The sequence below is a fragment of the Populus euphratica genome, unplaced genomic scaffold, assembly GCF_000495115.2.
Source record: "Populus euphratica unplaced genomic scaffold, PopEup_1.0 scaffold369.1, whole genome shotgun sequence".
Taxonomy (NCBI): Eukaryota; Viridiplantae; Streptophyta; class Magnoliopsida; order Malpighiales; family Salicaceae; genus Populus; species Populus euphratica.
Window position 1 is genome coordinate 68,225 of NW_011500263.1, and position 17,483 is coordinate 85,707.

At 30.9% G+C, this 17,483-nt stretch overlaps 2 protein-coding genes across 3 annotated transcripts; both read right to left on the bottom strand.

Moving 5' to 3' along the window:
• Window positions 1-649: 649 nt before the first annotated feature.
• Window positions 650-6,376, bottom strand: LOC105112874 (pumilio homolog 24-like). 2 transcript variants are annotated; one of them, XM_011008763.1, is made up of 17 exons: window positions 6,018-6,376; window positions 5,812-5,865; window positions 5,482-5,543; window positions 5,298-5,379; window positions 5,065-5,188; window positions 4,847-4,930; window positions 4,335-4,449; window positions 4,054-4,204; window positions 3,818-3,931; window positions 3,591-3,662; window positions 3,029-3,079; window positions 2,882-2,932; window positions 2,433-2,540; window positions 2,136-2,336; window positions 1,961-2,035; window positions 1,277-1,524; window positions 650-1,179 (listed from the first exon to the last, which is right to left on the bottom strand). In XM_011008763.1, exons 1-17 carry the CDS (start codon window positions 6,261-6,263, stop codon window positions 1,047-1,049), a joined length of 1,971 nt encoding a protein of 656 aa, XP_011007065.1. In that variant the 5' UTR covers window positions 6,264-6,376; the 3' UTR covers window positions 650-1,046. The 2 variants fall into 2 exon arrangements, with proteins under 2 accessions (XP_011007065.1, XP_011007066.1); XM_011008764.1 differs by having other exon boundaries at window positions 2,136-2,333; window positions 6,018-6,375.
• Window positions 6,377-8,993: 2,617 nt separating this feature from the next.
• LOC105112876 (probable polygalacturonase) lies at window positions 8,994-12,585 on the bottom strand. Its single transcript, XM_011008765.1, has 6 exons — window positions 12,369-12,585; window positions 10,989-11,306; window positions 10,700-10,820; window positions 10,433-10,607; window positions 10,267-10,337; window positions 8,994-10,035 (listed from the first exon to the last, which is right to left on the bottom strand). Exons 1-6 carry the CDS (start codon window positions 12,372-12,374, stop codon window positions 9,365-9,367), a joined length of 1,362 nt encoding a protein of 453 aa, XP_011007067.1. The 5' UTR covers window positions 12,375-12,585; the 3' UTR covers window positions 8,994-9,364.
• Between the last annotated feature and the right edge of the window lie 4,898 nt (window positions 12,586-17,483).

Consider the following 17,483-nt stretch of genomic DNA (forward strand, 5'->3'; position numbering starts at 1 on the left):
GTGTAGGGAGGGAGCTAGTAACATTTTTGGCAACCATGCTTTGTATCTTGATAGCTTTTATAACAATGAATTATAGTTTTCTCGTAATTAAGATTTTAAAATAAAGCTTTCAGTAGAATTCATACAAAATTATTGTGTACTCAACAAACAAACACTTTTAAAACTATAATTAGTGTAAAACATGGCTTCGATCACACTTAACCAAACAGAACAGAGTTAATTAATTAAGATATTTCTTTATGAAACAGCATGGAATAGAAGCTCTCCTTTGTATATTTCTTTACGAAACAGCAGAAAATCTCTGAGCTTATTTGTGTTTTTTTCCCTTACTATAAGCGTTTTTTGTGATTCCAGTCATTTAAGTTGATATTCTAAAAGAAAAATGCAGCTGATGCATCTAAATTGCTTGTAATTAATGTCCAAAAAAATAGAAAATAACAGAGATAAATTCATGAAAATAAATATGATTTTATAACAGTAAATCTATCCTTTCGAAGAACGGGCCTCTGTCCCATTATCTTAATTTTTTCTGTCTCACTAGATTCATGGTTTTATGCAGTCGATATTTTACAGCGGGCAATTTTCAAGGGAGAAAAACAAAGGAAGAGATGGAGCTGACGTGACTGCCATGGCAGTCTGACGTGACTGCCATGGCAGTCTTAACATGATGTAACGTCAAAATTGTTGAAGTCATATATTTCATCAAATGCTTGTACAACTTTGTAAGTCGTGACATAACAAAATTTCAAGCTTGATAGGAGGAACAAAAACATGATTCTGCTGTGACAGAGATAGGCAACAAAGTGATTTCTCTGATGTACAGATGCCTTGCACGTTGATATGATTCATGGAAGAGAAAGATAGATAGGCTACAGTACATGCTATAACACCTTTTCCTTGGACCTCATTTCAGATTTGGATCCACTCTATGTTTGTCTTGTCGTGGTTGAGTTCAAATTCAATTCAACCAGTGATCCAGGAGCTGCTGTGCCTGTACTTTGAGATGGTGTCATTATAGTGACCGTCAGCTGCAAACGATTTTACCTTCATTTGTTTGCTGGTTGCTTCTTTTCAGGTAATTTGAGAATACCGCTGTCTATTAAGGGCTGCAATTCTTCCTTGGCTAGTTTGCTGATCTTGGCATCCGACGATTCCAAGAATGCACATATTACCTTAGAACTGCAGAATGTTAGGAAAGACATTAACGTCAGATATCAAAATTATGCTTTGGCTCAATGCATTCTACTTGCAAGAGAGACTTGAACGTCAGCCTAACCTGTGACCTTGTGTCCACTGCTCACACTTTCCTTTCAAAGCTTTCTTCCATAGAGTGGTAGCAAACATGGAGCTTTCCATAATTAATTTCCTAATGGTCCGACTGGAGTGGAAATTTTCAAGGACATGATCCTTCTCTGATTCCTCAAATTTAGATTCTGCTGCAAGAGATGCTATAACTTCATGCAAGGTGTTCATCTTGTCACCCAAAGTTTCTTGAAGAATACCACCAGAACCCCCAGTTGCAACCTTCATTCATCACAAAGATAGATCAAATCAAATGTTCTGATGGGTTAAGCCAGGTATTTACAAAGACATCTAGTGCCTGTTTGGTAGTGCGATTGCTCTTTGTTTTTGAAAGTGCTTTTCAAATTGATTTTGAACTGGAAAGGCATCAGATTGGTATTCTTTGGGAGCTTTAGGATGATTGTGACATGAAGATGTCAAAACCATAAAAAAACCATCCCAATTTGATGCCTTTTCAGAAGCACCTGCATCACATTATCAAATGCACTCTTAACAGGCATGTATGTGCCTCCTAAACCCAATAATCTAGCAAAATAGCAGGTTTACACTAACATAGACTTCAGAAGAGAAAGGTGAAAATATCATAACAACAGCAACTGAACTTCTGGAGGTTGAAGTAAATAATTACTATAACAAAATATCAGATGCAGGGACTTACCTCATATAAGACTTCTTTACCAAAATTTGATCTTAGCAACTCTTCTGCATTCTCGATACATATGTCAATGAGGCTCTGCAAAGCACATTAGTATCAAAGCCAGAAGTATTTCTGATACAGAGACACCATAGAAAGGAACAACAAAAGGAATTTTAGAGATCTGAATGTAACAAACCTCAGCAAGGCCACTGCCCACCAACAGCTCTTGCCTTCTAATAGAAGGATCTTTTTTGCCACCCTCAATGAGTTGAAGAGTTTCAGGGCTTGTACTTTCATCAGGCTTTGCCATTGTAACTTCTCTCCCGTTGTTGTCCTTGTCACTAGATTCCTCATCCTTTAAAGACTTCGTTTCAGAATTTACTTCCAATTCACCCTGCTAATGGAAAAGAAAAATAGTACATTCAAGCATTATTGCATCAGTAATCTAAGATCGTTCAGGGTCCAGATAAATGATAAATGAACATCACATTACCATGGCATTGAGAGAGGATATAGATAAGCTAAGAGAAGCCATTTCATCAGGACTGAAATACCGTGTACAATTTGGATTAAGCAACTGCAACAAAGGACGTCTTCCATTCTAATAAACAGTGAAAAGAATCAGGAACAAGTTTTTAAGGGTAAAACCAGACAGCTAAAAATCTGTCAATATATAAAAACTGAGATAAAAGATCTCACAAAATTAATTGATAAATAAATACGTTGTATGAACCAGTTTCCCAAATTTTGCTAGCAGAGGTGCCCAAGGGGTTTGATGATATGTTGAATTAATTAATAATTAATAGCCAGTACTGATTGTGGCATTCCGAATTTGAATAAACACTCGGTGACCATCCATGTTTTACAGTTAAAGCTGCACAACACCTTTTCCAATTACATATGTAACCAAAATGACTTCTAAGGTGCAAGAAGAGTAGAAACCTTATCCAAAACAAGGTCCTTTAAGATCAACTGAAGCTCGCGAATGACAGTCTGCAGTCAGAAGAGTTCAATAGAAACTCAATCAGAGAGACATTCAAAAGAAAATTCTAAAGAATAACAGTAATAAGCATCACAACTAGAAACAACCTTTGTTACGAGCTTTGTGTCGTCAATAGTTGAGACAATGCAGGCAAGTACCTTAAAACGTCCGATACACAAAAAGTTAATAGTCAGAGAATACCACAGAACAAAAATATGATGACACAAGCAAGGAAACAGATGAACCTGAAGATAATGCAAATGGGCAGAAAAATTCAAAATACTGAGATACAGTCTAAAGCATATACATAACCTTCAGTCACTAATCTTTACAATTTGAACCATACACCCCCCCCCCAAAAAAAAAAAAAACCACCACCACCACCGGGGGAAAAAAAACACCGAACAAAGAATCCATTTACAACCACAGAAAACAATTGAGCAATATATGCAGATCTGGAGGAAATTATGTGGTGCAGGATCTACCCAAGGAAATACAGGAAACATAAGAGTGAACTCAATTAGTAAAACACAACATCAAATACTTAAATGAAACTTTTCAAGTCAGAAGACAATGTCAGGAAGGTGACTCTGATTTTTTCCTCCAGCCACAAGAACAATATATAAGTCAAGCTACAGAGCAGGTAGAGATGAAAAATGAAATCCTTACCAAACTTCCATATTGAAAATGAGCTGTTTTGCCTACTGTGCCTTTCAGTCCTTTGACAATCTTCTTTCGCTCCTGGATATTAACACAAAAGAAAAAGGAAAAAGAAAGATTAAAGGGCAATGGACAACCGATGGAAATCAGAACAACCCTTTTCACACGGTTGAATAAATAAACAACTATTTTTTATATCTTTGTTGATATTAAAGATCAAAGAATATGCTACAAACCTTAGCACTCCCATGTTTGACACACAGTATCCCAATCTGAGATCCATCCCTTGTATGGATCATTCGAACAAGAAGTGGGCCTGACAGTTGTTGAATTATTTCTGCTGCTGAGGTCTAAAAAAAAACTTAATTTAGAAAGACAACAAAGTTGTGAAGAGAAACTAATACTGTAGAAAATAAAATGCTTCGAAATTTGTTCTTTCGAAATTGTTTAGGGCATTAAAATGTTGTTTAACCTTGTCAGCTATGCTGAGATACTCTATTAGCACCCTGTGTATAATAGAGTGATCAACAATTCCTTTCTCCAGAATTGGTTGAATGACAGAAGCCATGTGTCGTAAGACTGAACCTTTCTGTAGGTTCAGCTTCAAGATAACATCTGGTAACCTGAAAGATAACCAAGGCATTGAAAAACATTCAACAGAATCATGAATGCAGCATGACCATGGACTATTAGAAAATATTACAATAGGGAACACTCTTGCATGGACAGTACTAGAAACAGAAAATGAGTCACCTGCTTTCTTTCATTGATGAAAGATCCTTGAACAATTGAAGTTCAGTGGAATACAACTCCATCAGAAGCTCTTGTTTTTGAGTTGCATTTCCCAGATGGTATGCATGCTCGATAACTGAAAGCGAATTTTTTAAAAAAAGTAATCAGTTGCATTCTATCTTCCATAGGAAAACTAGATCCAATTCATCAAACTTGAGAAACAGTAGCATAGAAACAATATTTTCCTGAAAAGGATAGGGAAAAACCAAAGGAAACCATAATCTAAAGAAAAATTCAAGGGAATAGCCTCTAACAAGGTAATGTTTTGCATCAAGTATAGGGATGAATCAGGTTTAGATCAACTATTGAGTCTTCAGAACTGACAAACCACCAGAATTAAGTTCAACGAAAATTGAGAGATTTAGAGTGAGTAACAGACGATTAAGCAGAATTGATATATCTTTAATCAGAGTATCCAAGATATCCACGACTATTTAAAAAAAAGCAAACAAAAACCCAAGTGTATAACATACCAACAGATCCAACAGTGTGTCGAAGAAGAGAAGCAGCATGCCCACGGAGGGAGCTGATGAACTCTGCTAGCTGTTTTTTAGAAGCTGCAAACAAGATAAAGAAGTTTAGATGATGAAAGTAGAAGGGTCTTACTTACAAGAATAAATATAATGTATAGGAACTGGCATTTTGATTGTCCCTCTAGTTTCTGTTTTGATTCTTTCAACTCAAAACGTACCATTATCTAGCATTTTCATCACAAGATGAATTGCATACTTGTTGGTAGCAAAGGTCAGAAAATGTGGCTTGAGCTCCTCAAATACGGTATCCCTTTCAGCTTGTGTACAATACTTCACACAAGTCTGAAAATGAAATAAAACAGCATAAATGAGGTATACAACAAACATTTACAAACTAGTAAACTTAGGAAAACCCATATCATGGACAAACAAAAAGGAAGCAGAAAATCACCTGCAGAACACGAGACGACACATGGGAGCTTGCAATTTCCGGAATCTTCCCCTTCATCTTTAGTATAGCTTCAGCAATAATCCTGTTAAGATAATTTAAAAGGGAAAAAATGGTTAAGAGAAAAAATGAAAGAAAAATCCCACGCACATGTAATCATGGAGTCAAGCTTAAAAAAAAAAGGTACTTGGATCTCTCTTCTTTGACAATATTACGTTGCCTCATCTTTTCCCAAAGACGTGCAAGCTCCTGTATGAAAATAAAAGATATTTGCTCAAACCAATAATCACAATAAACAAAACTTACAACATAAACTATAGCCAATACATACTTCAGATTTCCTTTTAAAAAAAAACACCAAGCCTTGAAGTTCAACTTATCTTTTCCAAAAATGATAAGCTGATTCCTAAAAGGACATGGTAGTCCCAGATAACTCCTTAAACCACGACTCAAAGACAAATATTTGACTTCAATGAATCAAATTGGATATAAAAACAAATTAAAAGAATGCGCATACTAGTTCAAGAGTGTAATGTTGCTTCCTTCTCTTCTTCCTAGCCTCCGTCAATTCCTATCATCAAACAAACAAACAAAAACACTCAGTACGCAAAAAACAACTATAGAAAATAACACTAAAACCATACAAAAGAAATTTAAAAAAAAACAACTAGAAAAGAAATAACCTTTGCATGTAATTAAAAAAAAAACTAGAAAAGAAATAACCTTTGCATGTAGCCTACGCTCTCTTTTTGATAGAGGGGTGTTCTTCTCTTCACCAGATTGCGACTTCAATTTGCCAAAATTCTGCTTCTTAAATGGCTTGAAAGGCTTCTTTTCTTGCTTGTTTTCAGGTTTTGAGCTGACGAGCTTCGGTCTTTTAGAAAATGAGCTATATGTATTTGTCTTAGCATCTGGGTTTTGCTTTCTCTTCTTTGATTGGTTGTTACTCTCTTGTTTCTTCGCCGCCATTGAAGTACAAGCTTAGAGCTTTTAGTCGCTCTCGTGCTTTTCGGCTGGTCTTCGAGGGGTTTTTTGAGGGTTTTGGTCTTGCTAGAGATGATAATAGATGAATATGTCCTAATGTGGCCAGATGCCAATTTTAGATCCAAATTTAATGGGACTGAGGTGATGGGTGGGCCCATTATCTTCATATGTTTTTTTTCAATACTATAAATATTACACATGACTTATGAAAAATAAATTTTAAAATTTGGAGTTATAGTTTAAAATTCACAATTACCTTCATCCATGTTTTGCTGGAGGTTAGCATGAGAGTTAATTAAAAGAGAATCATTCAAGGTTTTACAATAACTTGGAAATATGGCATAGCTTTTAAAATAAAACTTTAAGATAGTAATTTTTTAAAATTTTTGATACGATGATATATTGAATCAGCTTTAGTTACCTTACAATCTAAATTATGAATTTTAATAAGTTTAATAACTTTGTTGTTTTTATAAATTATTTTTATTTTATTTTATGATAAAATTATATGCTTACAAAATCAAGCACAAAGCCTAAGAAAAATATTATTAAAATCATGATAACTTTAGAGAGAGAAAAAATAAACCATGAATTTCATTTCTAATCAATCCAATACTAAAAGAGAGTAAAATAAAAAAAATATAAAAATGAAAGGACCAAAAGGTGTGTGTGTGTGTGTATAAACATAACAAGATTAATAGATAAACATGTTAAATTTGTAAACCCGTGAATTGGGCAACTTGATTCAAAACATAAAACTTGCAAACTAAATAATTGACTCACTGGGATTAATATCTTGTTTTTTTTGTATTTTTCTAAACTATTTTTTATTTAACTATATGATAATAAAAATAGACAATTATCAAATCGAGCATCAAACCAATATTAAGACTTGTTTTAAAAGATTATGATAACCTTATAAAAAATAAAACAAAAAAAATTATAAAATTTAATTTTCAATCAGTTCAGTATTAAAAAATAAATTTTTTTTAAAAAAAGCTAAATCAACATGTCCATGAACATTAAAAAAAAAAGCTAAATCAACATGTCCATGAACTTTCTAAAATTTAATAACATTCTTTTTTCAAAATAATTTTTTAACTATATGATAAAAAAATAAATGATTATATAATCTAGTTCAATAAAAAAAAAGTATCTGGCTAAACCTGCAAACTGGAGCAACTAAGGTTACTTTACCAAACTCACAAATCGGATCATTCACTCCAAAAAGTTGAATAAACTAGTTTTTATCAAATTATTTTTTTATTTAAATAAAATTCTTTAATAAATAAATCATATCATGATATTGGGATATTTTTTTAATATCAACTTGATGTTGTGATTTTTTTATACCATAATAGCCATATAAAAAATAAATTAAAATAAATTATCAACTCTAAATCTATATACATATATTAATATTATAGAAGGACGAAATTTTTTAAAAATAATCAATAATTGAAGGGGAAAGAAAAGGTGTCAAAATACAAAGAATTGTTTTTATAAATTATTATTATAATTCATAATACTAATAATACTAATAAGTGTTTGAAAAACTTTCTGGGAGTTTTGAAAAACCTTTTAGCTTTATATTTAATTTATATAAATAATAACATGAGGTAAAAAAAGTTAAAAAAATCTATATTTAAAAGTTTCTTTAATGTTAAATTTCTCAACTCTTAATTTATGAATTCTATCTTGTACTATCTCCTTTCAAAAAAATAAAATTGTTTTGAATTATTCTTAACAAATTTATTTTTAGATTTATTTAATAAAAAATTAAAAAGTAATTTAAATCAAAATCCAAAGAAAAACACAAAAAAAAGAGAAAAATTTTGGATGGTCACATTTTAGTTCTTCTTGAATAAAGGAAATTTTACGTTTTGGATGGTCACATTTTAATCATAAAAAAATATATTAGTTCTTCTTGAATAAAGGAAATTTTACCAAAAAATCATTCTATGAATTGAAAATATATCTTTCTATAAGAAAAATACAACAAAAAAAAAATCAAGTTTTAACTAAAAAAAGGTTTAGCGAAAATCTACATATATATATATATATATATAGACACACACACACTTAGTTGCCCGATTTAGTTGTGGTTTCTCGAAGAAGAAGAAAGATAATATTTTCATGTCAAAGACTTCTTGTTCCTTACTTTATTATACCTTGCATATGTTACCAGCTTGATGAAAATTGTGGAGTAGGGTGTGGTTTATTGGGGTGACAGCTGACTTCAGTGTGTGTGTGGGGGGGGGGGGGGGGAATCCTTCTTTACTACTGTTTATCAACCAGGCATAGCACGACTTTGATTTAGAATCATGCAATTACTGAGCTCTTCCTTTCATATGATCCACAATCTTCCTTCTGCAGATCAATGATTTAGTGATTTAATTAGGATGTGAGAGAAGGGATTTATGCCTCATATTTTAATCAAAGCTCAAAGCTCTGGTGTTAACAAATTTGTAGCAGGAACATTATGCAGAAGGTAACAAATCTGTACCATGCCATGCTGTTTTCAGGGGGGGTGGCTCGAGATTAAAACACTGCAATTATCTTCCTGACAACCATGCCCATCACATAAAACCAGAAGTGCAAAACTTTATCAGAATCCTCGTAGCAGTCATGTCCTAGACCTTGAAGCAGGAGCTCCTAAACTTTATAAGATGCTCTTTTCCTTGACTACAAAATACTGAATTCATGCAATTCATGTCAACTAATACTGCTGGTATTTTTGATTCATATCCATGAAGATTTCACAAGGAAACTGCATTGCATGCATCTGATTCTGTGAACAAGGTAAGGGGTTTAATAGAATACAAGCAGCAATACTAAGAATATTCATGTCACTTTTGTGGTTTGTTGCAATAACTACCAAAAATTTTCTTACACATGAATGAAGATATGAAGCTGTACAAATAATCTGCAGAATTGAACAGGAGGAAATGCAAAACCAAGGGAATGAAGGAACAAATACTGTAGACATGTGTCTTATTGAAAAGAATCTGACATACTTTCGAGACCATAAGCTGTGGAAGAATCCCTTTTTACCCCATATGACTGTACTTTTGAAGGAACGGTATTCATAAGTTTGCGGATTTACCATAGGAATTCAGGATGGAATAGCAAACCGAGGAAAAATTTGAATATGAGATCTTGAGTTCAGGACATGGTTCCGGGGAAACAAACTCTGAAAAGCCAATAACGTTTGAACATGTCCAAGAAGTTGAGGTGGCGGGAATTGTTAAGGAGACATTAAATAGACAAATAGAGGTGAAAGGAGATTCTGCAAGTCCCGTGAAGTTGCCAGCCACAGTGATGTTTGAACCAATCACATTTTGCAAAGTGATTTGATCAAGAATTGGGATGGCATTAGGATCAAAACTGTCGTCCGGATGTGACCCACAATCACCAACGGCACCAAACGCCATGTTGATATTTTTCAATTCAACATTTGATATGATGACCCGTTTGATATAACCACCTCTGCCCTTAGTTGTTCTAAACTCAATGCCACTAAATGAGTTGTATAGGGAGACCTGCTCAACATACACATTAGAAATGCCGCCGGACATCTCACTACCAAAGGCGATGGACGAGCCTGAAGATGATTGAAGGTAGACCCTTCTTATGTGTACATCTTGTGTTGGCCTATCATAGGCAATGCCATATTCATCCCAACCACTCTTGAGGGAAATCGCATCATAACCAACCTTGATGAGGCTGTCCTCTATGCACACATTATTGGAAGAATCTGAAAATGTTATAAAAACCAAGTCAGCTGAATTTTTGTCCAACAATGATTACAAAACACAATCAAGGCAGTTCATCCACACCCAGTCTCTTCGCTCATTATATTAATAAAGCATTCTTAGTTTGAGCAAATTATGCAAATTAAATTCTTAAGGATGAAATAGAGTTAGTAGATGTACTGAGGGAAATTAGTGGAAAACATGTTAATTACACAAACACAAGTTCCACAAACCTGAAACTATGCCAATGGTGTAAGGGGATTCTCCAGGAGCAGAGACTGAAATATTTTGAACAAGCACATTACTGCATCAGAGACAATTGCACACAAAACTAAGTCACTCCATCTAATATTAAGCTGTTTATTAAATTAGCAATCACCTGGATCTTAGAAAATTTACCTGCAATATACAGGATGAATGTTATATGCAGGAGCATTCAGGAAGGTAAGATTTGAAACTACTACATGATCAGATGATGTAAATTCCACAAGGTGAGGGCGGCTGTAGTTCAAGGAATGGGACTCGAACCAATCCCACCAAACTGAACCCTGACCATCAATGGTCCCATTATCACCTAGACCAGCAAATAAATGTCAGGTAAGCAGCAATCAAGACCAAACAATCAGTGATTGAAAGAGAAACAAATGAAAACGCAAGTGCTTTTACCAGTTACTACCACATCAGTTAGCATATCTCCATTTATTAAACTTCGATATCTTTTTCCAGGAAGTTCAATCCCACGACCATACGACGGCAAGGGATCAACAAGATCCCAATGGGATGGATCCTGACAAGCAAGGAAAGCATGCGTAAGAATCCCATGGATTGAACACAACAAACCAAACTAATTTTGCATTGTTAGAAGATTTTTCTGCATCTATCTCTTCACTAGAAACAGGTCAAACAAAACAAATGAGGGAAAACAAATACGAGAAAGCAAACAGTGAAAAAGTACCTGAGATCCTAGAATGACAGCACCTTTTTCCAGGAAGAGCGTGAGATGGCTGGTAAGACTGAAACTTCCAGTAAGCCATTTTCCGGGTGGGACATAAAGCTGAGCACCGCCCTTGTCAGTAAATGACTTTAGATAGAAAATGGCATTCTGAAAAGCTAGAGTATTCAATATTTTCCCATCTCCAACTGCACCAAACTCTAAGATCGACACACTATGTGGCCTCGGTTTTAAACCTGGCTTAAAATCACACACTCCGCTACTCTCTTCTGCATCAGTTCTAATGGCAATGCTCAGTGCCAGTAGCAAGAGTAATGCCACCTGAAAAACAAGAGCAAAAACAACCTAATCTAAGAACAGATTCGTAGAATAAAGATTCATTTTGCGCAACAGTCAATTAAACAAGAGAGCAATAAAAAATTCAAAGCAATCATAAATTCCATTGAAAATTCATTGAAACAAGAACAAACAGACTCTAACCTCATCTACTGGATTCTTAGAATCTAGTGAGTTGTGCAAAGCTCAAAAAGCCAACAACAGAATAAGAACAAAGAAAAGCAAAAACCAGGCTGTCCATTTTTTCACAAAAAAAGATGCCATGTGGAGACAAAGAGTATTCTTCATATTATGTAAGAATTTCGCAAGCTAACAATTCCCTTTACACCCCAAAAAATATTGGAAAATCCTATTATGATGAAGTATAGCAGGTAACTATTAGATTTTTGTTGACAAGAGGATGCTTCAAGTGAAGCAATGAAATACATGAGATCATAATGGAAAGCAATTTATAAAAAATAAAATAAAAATAATTATATTGTATTTTCTAGTAAAACAAATTAGCCTCCTTGTGATGTGGAAGCTGAACTGTGGTTTGGTTAATCCAAAAGAAAGGAAAGCAATGCAGTAAACAAATCAACCAATCAAAAGTATAAAAGGTAAAAAAAACTCCAATGAGAGCAGAACTGCTCAGAGTAACAGCAACACAGAAAGACCAGATATTCAAGACACAACGAAATTTAAAAAAAAAAGAGAGATGGAAGAAGCAAAAAAGAAAAAAAAATCTATCACACAAACAATATCCAGATTAAAAGCATCGGTTCAAGCAAAAAATCGAACTTTACTATCACCATATTTAGAAAAGATAGAAGCATAGAATGCCCATGAACCAAGATATAGCAAAAATGAACTGAATCCGCAGCCATAGCCATTGCTGTGAAACACTGATACACTGTCCAACAAATCATGAGAATCCCAGAAAGGCAGTCAAAAAACACTTGAAAAAAACAAAAATATATCACAAAACCAATCAAGATTCCAAGCTTTCCAGATTTGCAGGAAGAGAAAGGAGAAAGAAACACAGATATATAAAAGAAACGTACTTACTGGCATCTTCCTGGAGAACTCACAACTTCTTCTTCTTCTTCAGCAGTGTTAACCAAAAAGGGAGCAGAAAAAACAAAGTCTGGCTAGCTAATGCCCCAATAACAACAAACTGCAGAACAAAAGGTGAAAAAAGAAAGAAAGAGAAACGAGAGGGAGGGGGAGGGGGAGGGGGAGGGGGAGAAGAAGAAGCACAGAAACAGGGACAGCTTTGTGTAAGCATGTATATTATAAGCATTAATTATATATAAATGACAAAGAACATTTTCTTTATTTTTTCTTTATTTATTTATTTACTTATCATTGCTTACTACCATCACTGTACACAAGTTACCATTATTTTAAGATCCGGACAAGTCTGATGTATCGACCTGGAATCTAACTGGTCTAGGTTCGGATGAGTCCACTTACAGGGAAAAAAATAGATCGATTTTTAAGTTTTAAAAAATAATTTTTTATTTTTTTAAATTAATTTTTAAATATTTTAAATTATTTTAATATATGATGTCAAAAATAATTTTAAAAAATAAAAAAATATTATTTTAATATATTTCTAAATAAAAAATATTTTAAAAAATAATCATAATTATACTCTCAAATATATTATATAATTCTGTCAAAATATATTCATTAACTTGTTTTTATAAAAAAATTAATATATATTTTTTTAATATAAAATTAGATCAATCTAAAATATTCTTCTTAATCATAACCCAAATCTTATTTTAAACTGAATTTTAAAACTATATTAATTTTAAATTCATTACACAAAACTATAAAATAGCTCAGTAATAATATGATTTTGGTAAGTCCAGAAATGACAGCTTAATTTTCATGCAGAATTAAAAGAAAAAAGGAAATGTATTAATTAATTATATTAATGGCCACTGATGGCGTAATTACCCTATATGTGAATATGATTAAAAACGTCTCTCGCCGACAAATTTGTCTGAAACGGGCTTCATTCATTGAGAGAGAGAGAGAGAGAGGAGAGAATGTGTGGACCGGTAGTAAAAAAAAAAATTTAATATTGTTTTTTTAAAAATTATATTAAAATTATAATTTTTTTTTCAAATTTACTTTTAATATTAATACATAAAAATAATATAAAAAGATACAATTCAACCGTCCCGGCAAACACCCTTCAAAAATTTTAGCCGCTGTGTTTGCTGTAGCATTGCCCCTGTTTTGTTTCCTTACATTTTTTCTTAATATTTTATTTTGTAATGGAAAAAAAATATAGTTGGTTTTGATAATTTAACCTAAGGTTGCATATAATTCTGGTGAACCGTTTTGTTAATTGGTAAGCTTTCTTCTTGGGCATGTTGTGAAAGAGAACAGGTTAGTTTTTTGTTTTTTGGTTTTTATTTTTATCCCTCAACATCTTTTTTAATTTCATTTTTCATGTAAATGTTTGTAATATTTTATTTTCTTCATGTGTTCTTGGAAACTCAAGGTGCTATAATGAATTTTAGAATTAAATTAAAAGCCAGTTTGGTAGAGTGAGATTTCAATTTGTATTTTAAAAAAAAAAAATAGAAAAAAAATGATAAAAGAATAGTAGGGCTTATTTCATTATCACAAGAAAAAACATTATTTCCATCCTACAAATCTTTATTCTTGCATATTTGATCCCCTTTAATTTTAGAATTTACATTTATATCCTAAACTTTATTCCTTGTTTTTTTTAATATTACAATCCCTTGATTTTGAGATATGAGAGAAAATAAAAAATAAAAGAAAAGAAATAAAATGAACAATTAACCATATTCTCACAATTAAAAGAGCAATATTGGTATAATTGAGTTTCTCTTTATAAGATGAGTATTATTAAAGTGTTTTCAAACTCTTATCTTACTGAAAAAAGTTAGGCTTAGGTTTTTTTTTTCAATTTAATTTTTAATTTTTTGACATGTTTTCAAGGTTGTTGATTGGTTTATTAAGGTACTCATAATGTTTTTTAGATGTTTTCAAATAAAAAAAATTAAATAAAAGGTTTTTAAGATACAATAACTTAAAACATGAATTTTTAGCTGTTTTTTATTGCTAGTTTTAATAATTAAGAATTTTATTATTAGATGACATGATATTTATCATTATAAACGATGCATCATTTATTTTATTTTTTTAAAATAATTTTTAAATAAAAAAATTAGGTGTAAAGGTATAAATTTTTTTTATATTGAGTCATATATTGGTCCACCCATGAATTGACTCCTAGTTTTTTTTCTTAAGACAACCCTTTAGTTTTATTTTTTATTTTTTAATTAAAATCTATCATGAATAAAATAATTTAAATTATTCTTCTAAAAATATTTCATTAAATACCATTCTATTTTTGTTTTCTAAGATTATAGCATTTTTAGGTAATGTTAGCATTAATTATCATGTATGATCCTAAAATTTTGTATTTTTTTAAATATCATACTATTCAGTGAAAATAAAATTTATGTTTTATTATTTTTTATCATGAAAAATTTATATTATCATCATAAAAAATTTATGAGTAAATAACATACCATCACTAAATTTATATATTTTTTCAGAATTTTAATAAATAACTAGTTATTATCTATAAAACTTTTGGACTTATTAATAAACAATATTATTTTATATTGTAAATAGTATTATCCTATATTATTATCTAACATTTACAATATATAAGAAATAAGAATAGAACATTTTATAAATACATAATTTAAATATAAGAGAAACCAGTTCAAGATCTGATCGAAATAAAAAAAACTTAATTTCAATGATTGTTTTTTCTTTGAATGAATATTTGGTAAATTGCAATGATATAAAAATATTCATCTTAATCGGCCGGCAATGCTGGCTAATTTTTTTATTATTTTTATTCTGTAGTGGTATGGGAAGTGAGTGAAACTATGGGTGAAGCGGGGGAATAAAAATAAGGGAGGAGAGGTGCATGGGGTATTGAGACAGCATGTGGGCTGACAGGACAGAGAGATGAAGGGGTGGGACCCACCTCAATCATGGCTAAGATGCCAGCCTGGCTTCAATCACTTGACAGAACATAACAGAACACTACACGCCTCGCGGTCTCACCTCTATATGCATAATTTTGTTTTTTTTAAAAAAAAGTATTCTTAAAAAAATATATATTATTTTTAATTTTTAAATTTAATTTTTAATATTTTCAAATTGTTTTGATATGGTGAAATTAAAAACACTTTAAATTACATCATTACTGAAAAAATAATTTTTTATATTGACCAATTAAATACTTTTAAATATTTAGTTTGGATTTTTTTAAAAAAAATTTAATCTTCATTCAGATAAAAATATATTTATTATTAAATAAAAAACAAAATGAAAAAAAAAAATTAATCTTCATTCAGCTAAAAATATCTTTATTATTAAATAAAAAACAAAATGAAAAATCTATATATTTTATTCTTTTGTTCTAATTTTAAAAAAATGGTCAAAAGTTAAAAACTTTTGAAAGAAAGGAGCACTAATGCTTCTAATACTTAACTTCGGCTACCATGCTGTAATTTTTGTTTTTGAACAATTACCATGCTGTGATGTCTATGGTTTATATTCAAGATAAAACTATACTATACATGATAAAATCCCCATAAATACATAAATCTAGCATTGGGTGATTTGTTTTAATTCCAAGTGGGAAAAAAAAAACTTTAAATTTCGTAATCTATTTGAAAATATAAAGTCACGCCAGTGATTTTGCCTGCATGTGCCAAGTTGCATGGTTTGATTTTATTTTCTTTGTCGAGCTGGACCAATCAAGACTCGGGGTGGCAAACTGGTGAGCTGCTCCCTGAAAAAAGTACTATAAATTGCTATTGCATTGACTGCGATAAAGTATTGAGCACAACTTACATAGAAAAAAAAAAAAAAAGGACCGCTAGAGAGCATTAAAATAAACAATATAAGCAAATTCTTATATATAAAAAAACAATATTTATATTTTATTAAATAAAACTATAAAACTATGTGTAAATATGTATGATTTTGATTGGATTCGTCAATTTCTATATATTTCGATATGTATATCCTATTAATTGATTTAAAAAAAATTAATATTTAAGTTTAATAATACGTATCCTATTAATTGATTTTTTTTAAAAAAATTAATATTTAAGTTTAATAATACATATATTTTATTAAATAAAAAATGATTAAAATCTCGAATTTGAGCCCTATCCTTGATGCTACCTTGAGAAGAAAGACACATATGATTAACTATGATTGGAAATAAAATAATCATGGGCGTTGGTTAATCCTCACTCTTGCTTATAAGCAAGATGGAGCTCGCAAGGCGTAATCAATTTGTATTTGGTTGATTTTAAGATAAATCAGTATTCATACACATGCTAAGGGAGTGAAATAAATTAGGTGAGAATAATTAAATAAAAATATTATATTATATGAACCAGATTTAATTTAAAGTGATCTAAACTATTTCGATTAATATATAAAAATAAAAAATAACATTTTCTAAACCATAACCTAAACCATCTTTGAATTAAATCTCATGCCAGACTTTCCTTTGGATGCTTCACTTTTTGCATGTGCCCGTTGAGCAACCTTAATTCACGGTATTGTTTGTTTATTGAAAAATAAAAGTAGCTTCGTGAAAAATAAATTATTTTTAAACATTTAATAGTATTATTAAAAATAAATTAAAAAATATTTTTTAATATTTATTATATTATGAAAAATAAATTATAAAATATATTTTATTTTATTTTTTTGATTTTATAAAAAAATAAAGTTCAAATCTAATAGATAAAAAAATTGAAGAATGATGAAATTAAAAATAAATCTAATTTAATAAAATATCTCGTATAAAATAAATAATAATTAAAATAATAGAGATCCAATCTACAATCTGATAAATAAAAAAATTAAAAAATAATTAAAAAAATTATAATTTCATAAATTATTATAAATAGAATAAATAGAGTCTAAAGAGTGTGAACTACAGATAGAATAAATAGAGTCTAAAGAGTGTGAACGGGGTCTATTAGAAAAAAATTTAATTAAAAAAATAAATAACAATCAAAAGAATAATTGGAAAAAACAATTTAATTCAAGGAGTCACCATCTAATATTATGGTTACTAGAAACCCC

Bases quoted from the DNA above. Each gene is read 5' to 3' on its own strand.
- LOC105112874 (XM_011008763.1), bottom strand. From the start codon at position 6,263: ATGGCGGCGAAGAAACAAGAGAGTAACAACCAATCAAAGAAGAGAAAG. The intron at 4,450-4,846 runs GTATGTTATACA...ATTCGCTTTCAG, and splicing joins ACACACTGTTGGATCTGTTG to TTATCGAGCATGCATACCAT. The intron at 3,080-3,590 runs GTAAGGATTTCA...GGACGTTTTAAG, and splicing joins ATTTTCAATATGGAAGTTTG to GTACTTGCCTGCATTGTCTC.
- LOC105112876 (XM_011008765.1), bottom strand. The intron at 10,608-10,699 runs GTAAAAGCACTT...TTGCTGGTCTAG, and splicing joins AACTGATGTGGTAGTAACTG to GTGATAATGGGACCATTGAT. The intron at 10,338-10,432 runs GTAAATTTTCTA...TCTCTGATGCAG, and splicing joins ATTCATCCTGTATATTGCAG to TAATGTGCTTGTTCAAAATA.